Source organism: Chiloscyllium punctatum, chromosome 16, assembly GCF_047496795.1.
Source record: "Chiloscyllium punctatum isolate Juve2018m chromosome 16, sChiPun1.3, whole genome shotgun sequence".
In the NCBI taxonomy this organism is placed as follows: domain Eukaryota; kingdom Metazoa; phylum Chordata; class Chondrichthyes; order Orectolobiformes; family Hemiscylliidae; genus Chiloscyllium; species Chiloscyllium punctatum.
The window spans coordinates 2895863-2912177 of NC_092754.1; the positions used below are offsets into that span (position 1 = coordinate 2895863).

General features: G+C 41.0%; 1 protein-coding gene across 3 annotated transcripts in view; it reads left to right on the top strand.

Moving 5' to 3' along the window:
• The window catches only part of cfap74 (cilia and flagella associated protein 74), a 203653-nt gene that overhangs the window by 156505 nt on the left and 30833 nt on the right, over nucleotides 1–16315 (top strand). For 2 of the 3 annotated variants that reach the window (XM_072585989.1, XM_072585991.1), the window contains 5 exons: nucleotides 1621–1897; nucleotides 4394–4540; nucleotides 10907–11040; nucleotides 11318–11452; nucleotides 13615–13724. In XM_072585989.1, the coding sequence (XP_072442090.1) occupies nucleotides 1621–1897; nucleotides 4394–4540; nucleotides 10907–11040; nucleotides 11318–11452; nucleotides 13615–13724 (803 nt within the window). The remainder of the gene's footprint in view (nucleotides 1–1620; nucleotides 1898–4393; nucleotides 4541–10906; nucleotides 11041–11317; nucleotides 11453–13614; nucleotides 13725–16315) is intronic. The other variant, XM_072585990.1, reaches the window with a different exon arrangement.

Genomic DNA, 16315 nt, shown 5'->3' on the forward strand with positions numbered 1-16315 from the left:
CTGGGAGGTTACTAGGAGAAAGTGAGGACTGCAGATGCTGGAGTACCAGAGTTGGGAGGTTACCTCCAGGTAGGTGTCCTTGAGTGTTTGCATCACTGGGATAATTCTCCTGAATAAACTTTTTAAGGTCCTAAATTGATTACCAGAAACTTGCACAGGTGGATGATCCTACCATTCCCCATCCCACGTCAAGAAAAGGGTGGGGACTAGCATGATGCTTAGGGTTTGTAGCATGTCAGCTAATTTTCACACCAGCCCTCTTCCATGCCCACTCTCATCAGGGCTAAAAATCTTGCCACATGTCTTTATTTGGGGAACCTCTATCATCAAAGAATCAGATTTCATTTTCATAATGGAATACTTTAGAATTTTTTTAAGGGTATGCTTTAGAATTAATGGAGTGAAGTTTGTCTTCAGTGAGATTAAGTTAAAAATCACACAATACCAGTTTATAGTCCAACAGATTAATTTGGAAGTACCAGCGTTTGGAACATTCTCCTATATCAGGTAGCTCACTACAGAATATGGATCTGTACTGAAACTATAGTAGGATCTGAAATTCCCATCAAGGGCCTTGATCACATATCATCTTTACAACCATACGGTGGCCAGCCTATTAGATATGCAGAGATATAGGGTCAGGCCCAATCATGTGGCAGAGACAGACAGGAAGTCTCTAGCTGCCATGACCTCATTTGGTTGAAGGTCTGGGCACCAAGCTTGAACAGAAGCCAATCAGATCATGCATTAGTCTGGCTGTTGGTGAGGAGTGGAATATCCAGACCTGTTGACTCAAACAGCATGACATTTTGTGAAGTGATTAAGAGATCTTACCCTTGAATCTGAGTGAAATAAAGGTGTTGTAGGCTATCTGGCATGTCAATCCAATACTCTTTCGTGATCAATCCAAAAATGTGTCACAATGACAATGTTTTTCAGTCTAATATTGAAAAGAACTCCATATATTCACAGAATCATCGAGTTGTGAAGACTCTTTGGTCCAACTCATCCGTGCCTACCAGATATCCCAAATAAATCTAGACCCATCTGCCTTCATTTGGCCAATATCCCTCTAAACTCTTCCTATTCATGTACTCATCCAAATGTCTATTAAATGTTGTAATTGTACCAGCCTACACCATTTTTTGAATAGGCTGGGGGGTGGGTGCGATTTCCCTGGAGGCTGAGGGGTGACCTCTCAATCTCAGTGCTATCTTTCTATACTGTATTGCACAAATAAGATAAAGACATGCTGAATGGTGCAGCTATTATTGGACCAGCACCTCCATAATAGAGAGGGCAGCAGAGAAGACAGTATAACAAAATGCTCCACTATTACAAAATACTATATTGGCCGTATTAAATATTCTCTTTTCTACATCATTGTTACCTAAACAAACTCAAAACTTGTACTGTAAATATAGAAAATCAGACAGTGCTATTGAGTGATGCTTTTACAAGTATGATTGTTGCAAATTAAACTTACATCATTGCTAACCAAATGCATTACATACAATCTCAAAAGGATCATTCTTACTGTTTAAGAAATCTTTGATATTTTGATATAATTATGTTTCAATAAGCAATATTTTTACCAATACACTTTGTTTTATTACTTAGGGAATTCAAGATTTCCTGCCAAGCTGTTGGTGTTTTCCCTCCCCTGAAGTTATCCCATTCAGTGATTCACTTTGCTGCGACAGCTTTAAATGATACATCTACCGTGACTCTGTATGTGGAGAATTCACACACCAGCCAAAATGAATTCATTCACTCCGTGCCAAGGATTGGAAAAGGAGAAATTGCTCCTGTCGGGCCAACATTATTTGAATTTGTGATTCCGGAATATTCTTATTTATCTATTGCACCTGCTGTTGGAACTGTAATGCCAGGAGAGGTCAGAGTTGGTCTACAGCTTTCCCACAGAACTCAAAGCAAACTGATCATGTGCTAAAATATGAAAAAGAAGTTGTGTTGGCACTGTTACAGGAAGTTTGAACATTCTTTCCCTATTAAGCAAGTTCATTTAGTGTGTAAAGATAACCCCTGGTTTTTTTCCTGCACTGCCAACCAATTCCTGAATCCCCCTTTCCCCTTATTTCTAATAAGAAATGAAACTTACCAATTGCATCACCACCCATGTAGAGAGACTCGACTATTGTTAAGTGGCCTTTGTTGTTCCAGTACCTTCTGGTTTGCCACCAAGTCAAACCTACCTACTCCATCCTCTTTGTTGCCCGAGACCTGAAGCCTCATCTCTTTCAGATTCCATCTCTGTTCTGGCCCTTGTCTCAGCCTGAACCAAACTTTTTGCAAACTCTTTATCCCACATTTTGAATTCTCACACTTGTTGTCAAATCTCCATAGCTTTCCCTCCCCTATCTCTGTGACTTTTTTCTGTGCTTGTACTAACCACCACCTTCAACCAGATTGTGTTCCTCTCGATCTGGCTCCTTGTGTATTCTTCATTTCATTAAGAGCCATGCCTTCAGCCAACTAAGCTACACATTTTACAACTGATCTCCCTCTCCTTTGAGGAGAAAGTGAGGACTGCAGGTGCTGGAGATCAGAGCTGAAAATGTGTTGCTGGAAAAGCGCAGCAGGTCAGGCAGCATCCAAGGAGCAGGAGAATCGAGCCCTTCCTGAAGAACGGCTCATGCCCAAAATGTCGATTCTCCTGCTCCTTGGATCCTGCCTGACCTGCTGCGCTTTTCCAGCAACACATTTTCAGCTCCCTCTCCTTTGAGACTTCCTTTAAACCTGTCAGTTTGTCAAATCATGGCCAATCTTTCTTTCTTTGCTTTCTATGAAGGAAATTGAGGTATTTTATTGTAGATTTTACCTCTGGGACGGGTATTGAAATATTTTACATGCAATAAATGTGATAAAAAGTTATGTTGTTAATATTGTGGTTTCGATAGATCTGCAGAAATTGACATTTGACTATAGCCATCACTGGTGAGCCAAATTTAGCATGTCTGTGGGAGCTTGTGCAGAGCATTGGCTAATCCTCATCTTTTCACTTCTGTTACTTAGATTTGATTTCAGTCATGAGCAAAGGGACCAGCATCACAAATTAACCTAATTTTGCAACTCTACTCAAGATACATATGAGGATAACTGACCTTTGCAGTGGAAAAGTTCTCACTGATGTGGGAAAAGTGTTCCCCTGATGTTGGAGATGTTTTAAGTGGTAGAGTGAAGGTTGAAGGAGCAGTGCTGTACATCAAACTGGGCTACAGCTTAACGTATTCAATGCAGGCCCTGCTTGATTAAAGGGAAGCACGTTCCGATATGTCATCCTTTAAAACCACTATTTGTAACACATATCTGAGTGAGGTATTTTGATAAAGATTACTGATTTGGTTATTCCTGCTTGAGATAAGCTCATACCTGTTTTTCTGCTCAACAAATTACATAAATGCTGTATTTAAGCATGAAAACTCTGAGAATGCAATTTGACTGACAGGTTGCTAATCAAGGAGAGAATGATGAATTCTATATTTTTGTATTTAAACAATGGCCCAAATATTCCAGCCTCTGGATTGTAAGAGGTGACCAGACGAGTGACCCAAGATGGTTTTTGGGACACTGCATAGGAAGTGCCCAAGTAGTTGGAACTTGCAATGGGCAGTCCTCCTGTTTCCCTAGTCCCTCCGTAATGTGTCTGACTCTGAATTAGATTTGGAGACTTAAGACATTTCTTATTTAATTGTCTGATTAGTTCCCAGGAAATGGTGGACAGGATGATCCTAGTTTAACTCCTCAGTAACTACACAACTCTCCCCTTCGACTCCTCCCCACTGACTCCCTCACTCCCTTCCAACATGATCTCAACATGAACTCACTAACATACCAATGCATTAATTTACTTTTTCATTCAGACATTGAGAAGTTATGGGACATTTAAGCACTTAGCAGAAGACTGCAACTGATGCTATAATGGTGGGATGTGGTTCAGCACAGATTCAGTTTGCTGATGTCTTCAAAGTTTCAACGTGTTGAAGGAGTCCTGCAAGATCCTCCTGAGGAAATTAGCCAGAAAACTTAGAGGAACACGGCAGATTTTTGTCTGATCAACATAGGAAATGGGGGTTTTAACGCTGAACAGAAATTTGGAATATTGAATTTCAGCCCCAATTTTATATGTGATCAGCTTCTCTTCAAAAGTTCATTTGGAAGCTGTTGGACTATAACCTGGTGTTGTATGATTTTTGTACACCCGAGTCCACCACCAAATCATTAAATTTTTAACAAGTATTTCTTTTAAGTTTGAAATAAATGTCGATCGTTCATTGTACTGCTTTTCCATACGAGTTATTTACTTGTTTTGTTTATCATTCACATTTTTTTGTTATTTTAAAATACTATCCATTCTATCTGTGAACTACAGAAATGTTTGGTACACTTGATGTTTAAACCGACACTACCTGACCTGCTGGTGCAAGAAGAAGCTGTACGAATGCTGTGCCAAGCTGCAGAATCAGAGGGAATTTTGGAGAAACAAGAAGCTCAGAGCTCAAAACCAGATGATTTATCAGTAAGAATATTTTGAGTATTTCATTTTGAATGTTTAGAAATATTGTTTTTATAATTATATTTCACTTTTATTTGGCATGGGCAATAAATGTTAACATTGAACATAGAAAAATACAGCACAGTACAGGCCCTTCGGCCCTCGATGTTGCGCCGACCGAAGCCTACCTAACCTACACTAGCCCAATAACCTCCATATGTTTGTCCAATGCCCGCTTAAATGACCATAAAGAGGGAGAGTCCACCACTGCTACTGGCAGGGCATTCCATGAACTCACAACCCGCTGAGTAAAAAATCTACCCCTAACATCTGTCCTATACCTACCACCCCTTAATTTAAAGCTGTGTCCCCTAGTAACAGCTGACTTCATTAGCGGAAAAAGGTTCTCACTGTCAACCCTATCTAAACCCCTAATCATCTTGTACACCTCTATCAAATCTCCCCTAAACCTTCTTTTCTCCAATGAGAAAAGCCCCAAGTGCCTCAGCCTTTCCTCAAACGATCTTCCTACCATGCCAGGCAACATCCTGGTAAACCTCCCCTGCACTCGTTCCAATGCCTCCACATCCTTCCTATAATATGGCGACCAATACTGCACACAATACTCCAGATGAGGCCGCACCAGAGTCTTATCCAACTGCAACATGACCTCAGGACTCCGGAACTCAATTCCTCTACCAATAAAGCCCAGTACACCATATGCCTTCTTCACAGCACTATTTACCTGGGTGGCAACTTTCAAAGATCTGTGTACATGGACACCAAGATCCCTCTGCTCATCCACACTACCAAGTAGTCTACCATTAGCCCAGTAATCCATCTTCTTGTTACTCCTACCAAAGTGAATGACTTCACACTTAGCTACATTGAATTCCATTTGCCATCTTACTGCCCAGCTCTGCAACTTATCTATATCGCGCTGTAACCTGCCACATCCTTCTTCGCTGTCCACAACTCCACCCACTTTCGTGTCATCCGCAAACTTGCTCACCCAGCCTTCAAGCCCCTCCTCCAGGTCATTTATAAAAATGACAAACAGCAATGGTCCCAAAACAGATCCTTGTGGAACACTGCTAGTAATTGCGCTCCAAGATGAACCTATACCATCAACTACTACCCTCTGTCTCCTTCCAGCCAGCCAATTCCTAATCCAAACCTCTAATGCACCCTCAATGCCATACCTCCATAGTTTTTGCATTAGCCTGCCATGGGGAACCTTATCGAACGCCTTGCTAAAATCCATATACACCACCTCTACTGCTTTACCCTCGTCCACTTTCTTGGTCACCTTCTCAAAGAATTCAATAAGGTTTGTGAGGCACGACCTGCCCTTCACAAAACCATGCTGACTATCCTTGATCACATTATTCCTATCCAGATGTTCATAAATCCTATCCTTTACAATTCTCTCTAAGACTTTGCCCACAACAGAAGTGAGACTCACTGGCCTATAGTTACTCGGGCTATCCCTGCTCCCCTTCTTGAACAAGGGGACCACATTTGCTATCCTCCAGTCTTCTGGCACTATTCCCGTAGACAACGACGACATAAAAATCAAGGCCAATGGCTCCGCTATCTCCTCCCTAGCTTCCCAGAGGATCCTAGGATAAATGCCATCAGGCCCAGGGGACTTATCTATTTTCATCCTTTCCAGAATTTCCAACACCTCTTCCCTACATACCTCAAAGCCGTCCATTCTAATTAATTGTGACTCAGTATTCACATCAGCAACAATGTCCTGTTCCTGAGTGAATACTGACGAAAAGTATTGATTTAGTGTCTCACCGATCTCCTCCGCCTCCACACACAACTTCCCACTACTATCCTTGACTGGACCGATACCTACCCTAGTCATCCTTTTCTTCCTGACATACCTATAGAAAGCCTTTGGGTTTTCCCTAATCCTACCAACTAAGGACTTTTCATGTCGCCTTCTCGCTTCTCTTAGCTCTCTCTTTAGATCCTTCCTGGCTACCTTATAACTCTCAATCGCCCCAACTGAACCTTCACGCCTCATCTTTACATAGGCCGCCCTCTTCCCTTTCACAAGGGATTCCAATTCCTTGTTAAACCACGGCTCCCTCACAAGACCCTTTACTCCCTGCCTGACTGGTACATACTTATCAAGGACACCCATTAGCTGTTCCTTGAACAATCTCCACATATCATTTGTGTTCTTCCCTTGAAGCCTACTTTTCCAAGCCACACATCCTAAGTCATGCCTCACCGCACCATCATTTCCCTGCCCCCAGCTATAACTCTTGCCCTGCAGTGCACACTTATCCCTCTCCATCACTAGAGTAAAAGTCACCGAGTTGTGGTCACTGCCCCCGAAGTGCTCACCTACCTCCAAGTCTAACACCTGGCCTGGTTCATTACCTAGAACCAAATCCAGTATAGCCTCACCTCTTGTTGGCCTGTCTACATATTGTGTCAGGAAACCCTCCTGCACACATTGGACAAACACCGACCCATCTAATGAACTCGAGCTATAGCTTTCTCAGTCAATATCAGGAAAGTTAAAGTACCCCATTACAACCACCCTGCTACTTTCACTCTTCTCCTGAATCATCCTCGCAATACTTTTCTCTAATTCTCTCGGACTATTAGGAGGCCTGTAGAAAACTCCTAACAGGGTGACCTCACCTTTCCTATTTCTAACCTCAGCCCAAACTACCTCAGATGGCAAGTCTTCCTCCATCACCCTTTCTACTGCTGTAATACTATCTTTGACAAGCAATGCCACACCTCCCCTCTTTTACCCCCATCTCTGACCCTACTAAAACATTTAAACCCTGGAACCTGCAACAGCCATTCCTGTCCCTGTTCTACCCACGTCTCTGTAATGGCCACAACATCGAAGTCCCAGGTACCAACCCACGCTGCAAGCTCACCTACCTTATTTCTTATACTTCTGGCATTGAAGTATACACACTTCAAGCCACCTTCCTGTTTACAGGCACCCTCCTTCGAGATCGATGCCATGTTCCTAACCTCCCTACACTCAAGGTCGTGTACCCTAAAGCTACACTCCAGGTTCCCATGCCCCTGCAGAGTTAGTTTAAACCCTCCCAAAGAGTACTAGCAAACCTCCCCCCAAGGATACTGGTGCCCCTCAGGTTCAGGTGTAGACCATCCTGTTTATAGAGGTCCCACCTTCCCCAGAAAGAACCCCAGTTATTCAAATACCGGAATCCCTCCCTCCTGCACCATCCCTGTAGCCACACATTTAACTCCTCTCTCTCCCTATTCCTCGACTCTCTATCACGTGGCATGGGTAACAGACCAGAGACAACAACTCTGTTCGTTCTAGCTCTGAGCTTCCAACCTAGCTCCCTGAAAGCCTGTCTAACATCCTCACCCCTCTTCCTACCTATGTCGTTGGTGCCAACGTGGACCACGATCTGGGGCTGCTCCCCCTCCCCCTTAAGGACCCGGAAAACACGATCAGAGACATCACGTACCCTTGCACCTGGGAGGCAACATACCAATCGTGAGTCTCTGTCGCCCCCGCAAAACCGCCTATCTGTGCCCCTCACTATTGAGTCCCCAATAACTATCGCTCTACCTTTCTCCACCCTTCCCTTCTGAGCAACGGGGACAGGCTCCGTGCCAGAGGCCTGAACCTCGTTGCTTACCCTTGGTAAGTCATCCCCGCAACAAGTATCCAAAACGGTATTCTTGTTCTTGAGGAGAATGACCGCAGGGGGTCCCTGCACTGGCTGCTTCCTCCCACTCCCCCTCACTGTCACCCATCTCTCTATAACTTTTGGAGTAACTACTTCCCTAAAGCTCTGATCTATGACCACCTCTGCCTCCCGAATGATCCGCAGTTCATCCAACTCCAGCTCCAGTTCCCTAACACGGTCTTGGAGGAGCTGGAGATGGGTGCACTTCTTGCAAGTGTAATCAGGAGGGACGCTAATGGCTTCTCTCACCTCATACATGTTGCAAGAGGAACATTGCACTGCCTTCGCTGCCATCCCTCTAAAAGGTAAACTTTAAAAACTAGATCTAAAGAAACAAACAAGCAAAATACAGCACTTACCTGCTTATCACAACGGGTCGTATTATTAAGTTAGAGGAGGAGGGCGGGTGGGAGGCTCTACCCCTGTAGTGCCTCGGGTTCCTCGCCTGCCCGCTTTTATAAGAAAAAAAACCTTCCCAGGTAAGCTAGCGTGACACCAGCTTCCGGGTCCGCTAGGCGCTTAAAAATCCTTTAAATTTTAGCCGTTAAAAAAACAATAACTGGACTATACCGCGACTTAAAAAAACACCAGACAGCCGTTACCTGCTCCACCCAGAGAGTGTTAACTTCTGGTTGTGGCAATTCACTTCACAAAACTTCTGTATGATTAATGCTTTATTAAATTTTTATTGAGGAAGTTAAATGGAATTGACTAGAGGATATTTACATGTGAAGATAATTTTGGTGGCTGCTGCTAACTGGCATTAGCAGAGTATTGTCTTCAGTGCGTAAAGCATGTGTGTAATAGACTTACTTGTACCACACGGTACAGTCAGTTCTTCTAGAATGTGATGGTTGCTTTCTTGTGCAAACCACGTTGTCAAAAAATCAGACTTTTGAAACAGTGCTTAAAGTATTGACACTATAATCGCGTTACAGCCACCATATGTTTTAAATGTTTGTGCTGTAGAAGCAACATCACCAATTCATTGATCGCATTACAGCGAATTCATGTTTATGAAATGTGTGTTATAACAGAATGACCTGAATATGCTATGGAATGTGTAAAATAGGCAAAACAGAAACAAACATAGTTATATCACAATTAATGATCTTTAATCCAGTTTTAATGTAGTAAATATTGGTGGAAATGCAATTTGTGTGATCACAAACTCTTGTGCTTTTGTTAGGGAGATACATTTTGAATTTTGCATTTTGAAAGTAACAAAATTTGTGAAACATACATGGGCAAGAAGTCAGTATCACAATAGCCTTATGAGCATAAGGTCAAGTCTGATAAATTTAGTAAAGACAAAACGACAGTTGGATGACGAAATGGGAAGACATGAAATGGTCATTGTGGATAAAAATCTGACTGATGTCTTTTCACTTAACATTTGTGGATAGATGAGTTCATGAATATATGTGACCTCATATTAAAAACATTTGGCTATGGATTATGTATAAGCTGTTCAGTAGATATTTTCAAATGCAGTGGGGGTCACACTTGAAGAAGAAAACTATTTATAGGGTTGTGAAGAAAGAAAGGTGGACTTACTGGATTATTGTTTGGAAGATCTGACACAAAATTGATGGGCCGAATGGTCTCCTCCATGCTGTACTATTCTGTGATCTGTGATTACATCAGACACATTGAATATATAATGAATGGTTATTTGAGATTAGCACCAATATTTTGCAAATTAATAATGCAGAATAAAGAGATGGGACCATAAATGACTAAAGACCGAAGTTGAAAATCTATTCAAAGTGATGTGCTATCTGCTGCGTATTCTGATGACATAATATTAATAGTAAGCATGGACATCAATGATATGGAGGTGCTGGTGGACTGGGGTGGACAAAGTCAGAAGTCATGTGACACCAGCACTCCTAAAGCTTGTGATTTCAAATAAACCTGTTGGACTATAATCTGGTGTCATGTGACCTCTGCCCATGGACATTAAAGACTCTGGAAGGCAGTGTAAGTTTTGAGCACAGAATCTCCCACAGTCATTGTTTATTTACAGATAGTAATCAAATCCAGGGTTAAGTTACAATGAGTGGTCCTGTTGGCAGAGTAAGTCACAAGAATAAAATTAAAAATCACACAACACCAGGTTATAGTCCAACAGGTTTATTTGGAAGCACTAGCTTTCGGAGCGTTCTCCTTCATCAGTTGGACTTTAACCTGGTGTGTGATTTTAACTTTGTGCATCTCCAAATCATGACAAGAACAAAAGATTGCCTGGTTTATTATCACATCTCAGAATAACTCTATTTGTTACAATGCGTGGGTTTTGATATGTGACCTTTCATAAACAGAAATGTATCTCCACACCCAGAGAAAAATAATCATCCTAATATGTGAGGCTCTTTACAATTGACCAGCTCATTGTTATTCACTGTCTGTTCCCATATATACTGAAGAAGGGCACAGGTAAAATACTAGAATACAGCGGACACCAGTCAAGGATTTGATACTTTTAAAAAAGCAGACAGTGCAAGGAAGAGAGAAAATTTTCAGAAAAATAGTAGAAAGATTTTTTTTAAAATACATTTCATTCTTTGTAGAAAATTTCTAAGGTTTCTATTATCCAAGTATTGACAAGTATTCCATTCACTGAAAGATTATCAAGTTGGGGGCAAGTGTTCCTTATATTCTTTTGTTAATTCTGCAGAACAAAAAGAGATCACTGCCAAAACAGATGGAAACAAGAGGAAGCAGCCCAAGTACCCCTAAACCTAAGGAAATGAACAGTATAAGTGACAGCTCTTTGTTTGAACCTCCCAATCCAGTAAACATTCCACTTGAGTAAGTAAAACTACATTTACCATATGATTTTAGTCACTGGGAAATGAGAGGTTTGGGTTGGCCCTCCAAAGGATGAGAAAAGACAACCATGAAGCCACGATTCCAAGTCTTCGTTAATAGCAAAAACCAGGAGTGCTTTAAAGGGGAATCACTAAAGTTTTGTGATTGTCCAGATGTGCACTTATGAAATCTTATACCTTTGACAGGACCTAATTTATGCCCCAAGGCTCAAAAAATAGCCTTTCTTTTCAAATAATCCTGTTCTCTATTCTTTCAGTTCTAATGAATATAATGCAGCCCTTGCTTCAATGCTGAGGGATTTCAAAGAAGACTTTCACACGTTTGTCATTCCCTGTTTTGTTAAATATCAAGAATCAACAGACCATAAAGCACCAGGTCACTCTCCTTACAGGTAAAATAGCATAAATAATGTTGTACTTTCAATAAATCTTGTCTTGGCTTAACCAACTCAGCATATAGTTATATGCTCACATGTTGAAACATGTAAATATGTCATCTGTGGCCCTTATTTTTGACAAGTCATAGAAATTACATAAAATATATGACACAGAACAGGCTATAGGCTGAAATAGTTTATTCAGCAGTTTATGCTTCTCTTTCCTTATCTAAATTATCATCATTACCCTGTCTTGTACAGTTTATGAAGCAGCATAATTGATATTATATATGTGTTGAAATGTACTTTTCATGGCCAATTTTAATTGCATGGTGTCCAACTGTTTGTAATTTCTAGCAATTTTATTAACCAGCAATAATCACAAGATTCAACTTGCTGAAAGTTCTTTGCAATAGTGATTTTATGTCCAATCTTTACTGTCACTTTTAAACTGTCTATTTCTAGGTTTTGGTTAATTCATGGAACCATAGAGCTCAAAATTCTGTTCTGCCATTAGTCTGTGATAACAATGGCTTTTGATTGCTGAAAATTGAGTAACTATAACATACGATAAAAGTGAAGCTCCGAAAAAGATGCAGATTGGACTTGAAACCTTAATTCTGTTCTTCTCTCCACATATGCTGTCAGAACTGCTGAGTTTCTCCAGTACTATATGTTTTTATTTTAGACTATAACATGGAATAAGGTCACATTAACACCGTGAAGCAGAGTCAACTGATGTTGTTTGGGCCATAAAATTGATCAGTTGTTTGATAATACAAAATGTGATGAAACTTATATCATGTACTTATATTTTGGAATTTGGATTTCAAACTGGTGTGGTTCAGTTCTATGGAGTTAATCATTCAGAAACTTATTTGGAACAGTGACCTAAGTGCATCATTTCCAGTCAAATGTTTGGAAGAACCCCTGAAGTGTTAGTGAATGAAATGTTTAGTTTCATGAGTTTACAACAAACTAAAAAGTCATAACATTAGCTTCTGACTTCTGAAAGAAGCTTCAAGGTCTCAGTTCAGAGGAACCAGAAATTCAGTTCCGAAGGGAGAAAATTTTGTCTCAGCTGAGAATCAAGTTTTATTTTATGGAAACCAGTCAGTATAGCCAAAGTATCCTGTTTGAGGAACTTCCAAGCCAGGAGAGCTTGGGAAAGAAGTTCTCAAGTTTAGGCCATCAGAATTGTGAAAGATTCATGCCAATGGCCTCAGAAAGGAATGAGAAAACCATCTCTTCCATCCAAGAAAATAAACCTATGAGAAGTTAAGGAAAAACTTAATGTTAAGACAAGAGTGAATTTCTCTGGAATTGAGTACCTGTAAAAGGATAGTGTCATGGAGCAAGTTGAAACTCTATCTCGCTATTTGTTGTTAGGACTTTTCTAATTCTCATATATACATAACTTTATTTCTTTTCCTTGTGTAATAAGCTTATGTTCCATTGTTCAAGAGCATCTGCAGCTTCATATGAGTAAATATATGAATTAAATATATGATCTATCAAGCCAGATTTCATTCTGGCATGTGACTTATCCAGCATTACCACCTTAACAATAACTTGAATATTGCTGGCTGAAATTTGTTGGAAGCTTTTCATCTTGTGTTCATCAGGACTGTTGTAAGAGTACCATTGTATAGGGAAACATTTATATTGTGTAAGATTGGTTGGCAAGTGGACTCTATCAAGTCTTTATCAATGATGTCTTTTTGCAGCAATGCACCTTAAGAAATGCACTATCAATGTTAGAGGTGATGTTAAAATTGAAAGGGGAGTTCAATATTTTCTATGCACTTCACCTAAAATCGAAATAGATATGCAGTATCAACAGATGATCAATAAAACTGCAGCAGTTACATAAGTATACTTCAAAGCCATATATGATTAATCAACTGTGCTAAATAAACTTTATCCATTGACATTTGAAATAATAGCTTGTTTAAAGGGCATATTATTGTTGAGGGATTAACAATGGAATAGACTTTCAATGTAAACATGAAACCTAGGAAATTCTTACACAACTAATGCCTGATCCAAAATGATGGACTTTTGCATGGGTAAGAAATTGAAAATTTTCCTCCGCTTTTACCCATTTTGTGTTTTGAAGCTATGGTCATATTGATACCGATAATGGAAATAACCATTGATACTTTATGTATTTGCAGCATCCACAACACCCTATATCTAGAGGTGAATTGCCCTACAGTTGCCCCACCAATCATACTCATTTCTGGTAACAAACAGAATATGGTGGACTTTGGAGCAATTGCAGTAGGTGAGAAGAAATTATTTAATTTACCGATTATAGCGATGTAATAAAACAAAGAACTGTGGATGCTGGAGATCTGAAACAAAAGTAGAAATAGCTGCAGAAACTCAGCAGGTTTGGCAGTATCTGTGTGTCACAACCCATCCAACCTGGTGATTCAAAAACACAGTCAATTGACACAACTTACAATATTAGCATTTCATACAATGAAGTAGCCTTGACAAGTGGCTGAACTTCAGAAGTTGACCAATATCTGTCAGAATTTGGTTCAGCTAGCACCTTCTGGGAGGAAGGAAAAATTCAAAATATAGAATTCCTATAGAAGATGTTTCTTGAACAAACTCTTCAATAACTTAACCAAGTTTTGAGTTGTCAGTCCTACAGTTGCGTTGTGTACAACTTCAGTAGGTCTACCATTATAGATGTTCATTTCCTCCAGCTGCATACTCTTTGTCACATATCCCTAGCAAAAGACAGAGTCAGGTTTCCAGAGGGTCTGTCAGAGATGATGAAGTTTCACATGCTTAGATCAAGCATTCTGCTAATTACTCCTACTTGTCTAGGTTTTTTTTTATTTGTTTTCATATTTTCCAATAGCATTCGGTGCCAGCAGTGGTCCATGCAGTTAAATGCATAGTAAAAGAACTGGTGTAGGAGGAAGGGATTTATATATCTGGATCATTAGGATCATTTCCAGGGCAGGAGAAATCTGTACAAAAAGGACAGGTTGTAGTAAACTGGAGGGGCACCGATACCCTTCAAGGAGATTGGCGAGTGCAATTCAGGAGGTGGAAACCGGACAAGTAAGTCAGTATGTGGAGTGATTGAGGAGAAGGTAAAGGTTAAGTCAAGTAAATCTAATAGGAAGAACAAGCAGGGTCAGGTTAATGGACACAGCAAGACTGGCAGCCTGATGTGTATTTATTTCAATGCAAGGAGAATAGCAGGTAAGGGAAATGAGTTTATAGCCTGGATCAGAACTACGATGTTGTTGCTCTTACAGAAAGAGAAGGTTGAGAGAAGGACAGGACTGGCAACTCAACAATCTAGCATTTAAATGTTTCAGGCATGATAGAGAGGTGCCGGGGGGAGTTGCAGTACTGATTAAGGAGAAAGTCACAACTGCACCATCATCAATAAGAGACACCCTAACCACCATCCCTTGACATTCAACGGTATTACCATCACTGAATCCCCTACTGTTAACATCCTTGGGGTTACCATTGACCAGAAACTCAACTCATCACAGATGCAGTGCAGAAATTCACCAAAGAGCCTTAGACAGCACCTTCAAAACCTATGACCATTTTGATCTAGAAGGACAAGGGCAGCAGGTACTTAGGAACACCACCACCTGCAAGCTCCCCTCCAAGCCACTCACCGCCCTGCCGTAGAAACATACCGCCGTTCCTTCACAGTCGTTGGGTCAAAATCCTGGAATTCCTTCCCTACCAGCATTGTGGGTTAACCCACAGCAAGTGGACTGCAGCGGTTCAAGAAGGCAGCGCACCACCACCTTCTCAAGGGCAAATAGGGGTGGACAATCAATGCTGGCCAGCCAGTGACACCCAAAGTCCCACAAATAAATTTTAAAAAGGACACCTTGGAGGGCCCTCAATCAGTAAGGCCATCAGTGGGTGGAATGCAAGCAGAATCAGAAAGGTGTAGTCATTATAATGGGGTTATACTATAGACCTCCCAATAGCCTCTCCAACATGTCCATCCTTGGTCTCCTCCATTGCCACAGTGAATCAAACCGCAAATTGGAGGAACAACACTACATCTTTCACCTGGACAGCCTACAACCCAAAGGACTCAACATTGAGATTGCCAATTTCAAATAACCATCCCAACCATCCTCTGATTCGCTTTCCAGTCCTGCCTCCTCCCTTCCATCCCTCCGCCTGACCCCTCCTTCCAGCTACCAACCGGATTCATTCCTCTTATCCACCTACCAGGTCGTATCTACCACCTGTATTCACCTAGCACCACCTTAATACTTTGCCCCTCTGCCCCCCCCCCCACACTTAATCTGAAACTTGCCCTATCTGCACCTCCATTCCTGAATAAGGGTTACACCTGAAACATCGGACTTCTCCATCTCCTGATGCTGCCTGGCTACTGTGCTCTTCTAGCCTTCTGCTTGTCTACTCCCCAATAGCCAGCAGGAGAAAGAGGAACAGGTATGTAAGCAGATCATGGAAAGGCATAAACTCAGCAGAATTGTTGTAGAAGGTGATTTTACTTCCCCAACATTGACTGGGACTCTCTTAGTGCCAGGGGTTTAGGTGGAGCAGATTTTGTTACGTGCATCCAGGAGGGTTTTTGAAACAAAATGTAGATAGTCCAACTAGGGAAGTGGCTATATTAGACTTTTTAACTGGGAAATGAGCCTGGCCATGTGATTGAAGTTTAGCATTTTGGCAATAGTGATCATAAATCCATTAATGTTAAGATAGTTACAGATAAAGGTTGGCCTTGTCCTTGGTTGAAAGAGTAAAATTGGAGGAAGGCTAATAGCAACAGTATTAGGTAGAAATCATACGGGAGTTGTTCAAGTGTAAATTCATATCTGATATTTGAAACCTTTTAAAGGC